Below are 5,303 nucleotides of genomic sequence, written 5' to 3'. Positions count from 1 at the left end.
ATATATGTATATTACAATATATTAATTAATATATATTAGTTTATAAATAGAATCGAACATATAAAAGCGAGTATTTCTAAGTAGCAAATTATTGATACATTTACACCTAATATTATCAGATCTTATCATCGAATACATATTTGTTCTTTTCCAGTGCGTTGGTCACATCAGCGGCGCTTATATCAATCCAGCTATTACGATCGCCGCACTAATTCTTGGCAAGAAGTCTCTCATAATGGCCGGATTTTACATTATTGCACAATGTTTGGGTGCTCTGTTAGGTTTCGGCTTGCTAAAGGTCAATGAATACACACATATTCATTTATTTACAGATTATAAAAATCACAATTATGTTTCGGCGAAGATATTTGAACAATCATATTTCGGAGGTAATAAATTGCTGATCATGTTTGTGTTTATACATATAACGCGTTATCAAAAATTACATTATCTCAAAGTTGCAAACATTATTTTTTTATCCATTCAAACATCCGCTTGCTCCTAAAGATAAAATATTGATAAAATATTGATCGCGTTCAAGTTGAAGTAGGCTGCGTGTCGAGCGATTGAATATATTGATCGGATTTAAAAGTAAAAACTGATTATATTCAATTATTAGACAGGTTATGCTATTTTGTCGACTTAAATTCATTTATTATCTCTACATGGAAAGAACAATTTTGCTAAGATAAAAATTTAGCTAAATACAGATCTGAAAATAATTTCACTAGACTAATAATTGTAGGATTTAGTTACTGTCAACGTTTTTTGCAACATTACTCATCATTCTTAAATTCCATACATATCTATATAATAATTTTCATGGGTCAATAAAATCATTTTTAAATTAATCTGTATTTATATAAATTTTTAGAGAGAGAGAGATACTTTAAAATAGTTGTTTCCGTATATATTTGCTAATTGCAGCATCCAATCGTCTAAAATGTTATTTCATTGATTGTATAAATAAAATTTTAATAGTTAATTCGAATTATTTATTGTACAAACAACAATGAATAGTGTAACAAACCTGCAAAGTATCGATTGATTTTATGTTTCAACTTAATTATTTGTTTCAAATTGAATTAACTTTTTGTTTCAATATTAATTAACAGATGATAACGCCGTCAGATCTTGTACATAGCGGTGATTCAACAACTGTCGTCAAGTTTTGTACGACGGACGTTAATGAGGCTATTGGGATCGGACATGGAATCGGGGCTGAGGCTTTTGCTACCGGCGTACTTGTTTTTTTCGCGTGCAGTAGTTGGGACTCGCGAAATGCGAAGAAGACCGACTCGTTGGCATTGAAATTTGGCCTTTGCGTCGCCATGCTGTGTCTCGCTTTCATCCCTCATACTGGCTGCAGCATGAATCCTGCTAGATCGTTCGGACCAGCAGTCTGGACTGGCTACTGGCATCAGCACTGGGTATTCTGGTTGGGACCGATTGGAGGCTCCATTATTGCGAGTTTAATCTATCGATGTTTATTTTTGAAAAATCAGGAAAATACGCAAGAACGTGTGGAAACTTTGAACGACATCGAGACTTAAACGGAATAATATGTAAGTTTCTAAACGCCAATAAAAACATAATTTTATACAGATTAATTACACAGGCTAACAAAATTTAGGTGGGGGGAGGGGGGGTCTTGTGCTTTAAAAGATGTTTCCATAGAATTTTGATGCGATTACACTGTCCGCTTTTTTCCATTATATTCCTTCATTTTTTTTAGATAATCGCAAAAATAGTTTTCCGGGAAGTATCTTTTTTATTAATTTTTTCCAGCTAAACAAAAAATAATATCAAGATTTGTTTTGCAGCATTTAATTTAGAAATGTTCCAGCAATACTAAAAATATTTTTTCGATGCTTATAAAAATTTTGTGCAAACCATAGAAAAATCGTAAAAAAACCGGAAAAAATAGACAATTTTGAAATATAAAACCAATAATTCGAAAGAAAAAAATTATAAAAATTAATTAACAATTTATCCTTATAGCTGTATGTTTCTAGTTTAAATCCTTTTTTGAAAAATTAATTTCCGATCATTTGTTCAAAAGTTATTGAATTTAAAGCGCCAAAGCAGTCCGCGCGTTACCTACAATGCACGATATCCTCTCGAGTCTAACACATACTTACCGAATACAGAAGCATATTGTACAGTCTTTTTTGACAATATAAAGACTAAAATGTAAGGGGAAATAAGAGTCAGCTCGATGCGCAAGTATAATAATGGAAATGTTTATATATCCATTTTTATAAAAGTATAAAGACATAAAGTTCATATAAAATCCGTATGTTTCGACTTACTTCAAGTTATTCTCAATGATATTAATATAATTCTAATTCAACACAAATAGTGCATCAATCATAATACCAACATTCAACATCAAAGAGTTCCTTCATCCCAGTTTACAGACTAGAAGGAAACAAGAATTTTTATAAAGTGAAGCTATAATAAGAATGAGAATGTTACAGATATATATGTGAAATTATTTTTAAAAAGAACTGACAAGGAGAAAGTAGATTGATACTCATTGAATTGATGCAACTTGTGCGTACATGTACAATAATCAACCAGTAGAATATAATATTAATTTTGACAATTAGAGTAATTAACAAGAGTGATTCAAATAATTTTTTCGTCAAATGAAAAGAATAAAATGTAACAGTTGTTCTTTTCGGTTACATGGAGACAAATAACGTGTATCACAGTTGATATAAGTGCTAATCCGAAACGATCGAAAGTATAATTATAAACATTAATTTTTAAATAGTATTCAATAGTATTCAATAGTATTCAAAACTGACATATAGGCATGGTCCAAAAATTTAGTATCTATGGAGGTTAAATTTCTTTTTTGTGTTTTTATATACAACATTTCAGATGTTAATTTTTTGTTGTAATTCCTTTTTATATCCAAAACTTGTTCCAATCTTGTCCCAATCGAATTTATGATCAAATTGCAATCTGTGGTCTATAATGATCGAATGAGAAGACGTCTTTCTTTTAATATGATTTTGGTGTTCAGAAATGCATGTAGTTGAGGACTAGTTTGTCTTCGCAGTCTTTGCAGGCAATCTTTATACGATGTTTCTGTGCACTGGTTGATAAAGGATCTTTCTGCACTTTGATTAGACTGCGAAGTTTATTGATACTATAAAATGCAATTTTTGGATATCGTATTGTTAATAATTCTCTTGAATTTATCTGAAATATTGTTAACAAAGAGGGATCGTAAATCAAATAATTTTATTAGTTAAAATATATTTTATTTAGATGTCATATTCTTTTTGTTACTTTCATCATGTTATTATTTTTTATAAAATATTTTATTCTCTGAGATATAGTATTAAAAATATATTCAAGAGGATAGTCATTATTATTTAATAAAATGTTGATGATAAGTTCAAAATTTTTTCGATGAAATTTTGGGTCAAAAAGGAAGAACATTTTGTCAATCACGCTTTTTTTCTGTGAAAGAAGATGTCTGGATAAAAAATTTTGCATCGAGTACCGCGCTGACTTTTACTTCCCCTTATATTCTAATCTTTATATTGTTAAATATCAAAAAATCATCCTTCAATATTAATTGTTATTCTTATTATTGTTTAGTCTTTTTGATCATTGATTTCAAATTTGAAGTAAAAAATGTGCAATTCAAAATGGCGGATCCAATATGGAGAACAAGAATTTTAAAAAATCCGTACATGAATAACTGGTAGTTTTGTAAATCTCTGATTACTACTGTAATCACAATTGTTGAATTGAAAATAACAGATCCAATGGCAATGAATAATAAATGTACACGAAACGATGATTTTAGCCCTTATTATAATAAAGTGATACAAGATGGATAACGCTAAAATCACCATTCTGTGTACATTTACTTATTATTCATCGCCATTGGATCTGTTATTCTCAATTCAACAATTGTGATTACAGTATAAGTAATCAGAGACTTATAAAACCAAATACCAAATTATCACGTCAAATACCATATTTGATTTTATATTTCAAAAGTTGTCAATTTTTTCCGGATTTTTCCAAAGTTTTTTGTTTGCAGTTTGTATAAAATATTTTTATAAGCATCAAAAAAATATTTTTAATATTGTTGGAACATTTCAGAGTTAAATATCGTAACACAGACCTCGATATCATTTTTTTTGTTTAGCTGGAAAAAATTAATAAAAAAATTACTATCGGAAAAAACTGTTTTTGTGATTATTTAAAAAATGGAGAGTGATGGAAAAAAATAAACAATGTAGTCAGCTCATCAAAATCCTACAGAAACATCTTTCAAAGTTCAAAGTACAAGACCCCCCCCTCCCCACCCTAAATTTTGTCGGCCTATGTTATCAGTTTACGAGCAACATTAAAATTAAAATTAACTCTTTAATGTTTGTTAGGCATTAAAGCCTGTTTTTATGCCTGTTAGTTATGACATACCTGACATATCTTTTTCTATTTCTAATGTTTTTTTCATTGTTTATAACTTTTAATAAAGGTATTCATTTGATATAATTAGGATAAAGTTGCCGAAATCGCACCAGCTTCTAAATCGCACTACCTCGCTTACAAAATTTAATTATTGTATTTCATATTGTATTTATATACTATTTTACTTAGGGTTATTTAAAAACTACATAATACTTCAACTATTACATGCTACTTATACTCATGACATGAAGCGCAAAAGGAGCGTTGTTATTTATTAAATAAATAAAATCGTGATAGCGTTATTATTTTTCAATTTCATAGCAGAATTATAGAAAATATAAGTTAAATAGCCTTAGACTATTGATTGATAAGTCTTGATCATTTGTCGTGTTTTAGAATAATAGAATATTATTAAAATTAAATCAATTGAATTAAAGTTTGTTTTATATTTTTTTTAAAGATTTTTTACAAAATAAATAAAAGTTTTAAAAACACTCTAGTGTGTTTCCTAAATCGCACAATCTTTTAAATCGCACATTATCTAATATTTTTCCTCTATTTTTATATTTCTTATATTTTTATTCTATTTATTATTATGTAGAAATGTACACGGAGAGAAAAATGTTTGATATTTGTAATTATAATTACATATATTACTATAATTATGATTATTACTACTATAATAATAATAATAACAGTAACTATATACGTAGTTCTAGCAACTAATGTATATAGTTGGGGGGGGGGCAATCTAAAATGATTATAATTATAGTTATTATATCCACAAAATAGTTGAAATTATTATAAAAATGATTTAAGTAATTATAATTTTACAGTTATGTTTTGAAACAACCATATTT

At 28.3% G+C, this 5,303-nt stretch overlaps 1 protein-coding gene across 1 annotated transcript in view; it reads left to right on the top strand.

The window, feature by feature from the left end:
- LOC108693808 (aquaporin AQPAe.a-like) overlaps positions 1–5,303 on the top strand; it is a 34,744-nt gene that overhangs the window by 26,552 nt on the left and 2,889 nt on the right. The window contains exons 4-5 of the mRNA XM_018202959.1: positions 155–298; positions 1,116–1,565. Of these exons, the coding sequence (XP_018058448.1) occupies positions 155–298; positions 1,116–1,553 (582 nt within the window). The 3' untranslated portion in view covers positions 1,554–1,565. The remainder of the gene's footprint in view (positions 1–154; positions 299–1,115; positions 1,566–5,303) is intronic.

Source organism: Atta colombica, unplaced genomic scaffold (genome assembly GCF_001594045.1).
Source record: "Atta colombica isolate Treedump-2 unplaced genomic scaffold, Acol1.0 scaffold11, whole genome shotgun sequence".
In the NCBI taxonomy this organism is placed as follows: domain Eukaryota; kingdom Metazoa; phylum Arthropoda; class Insecta; order Hymenoptera; family Formicidae; genus Atta; species Atta colombica.
The sequence above is the reverse complement of the archived record's forward strand: the minus strand, read 5'-3'. Positions and strand labels throughout refer to the sequence as shown.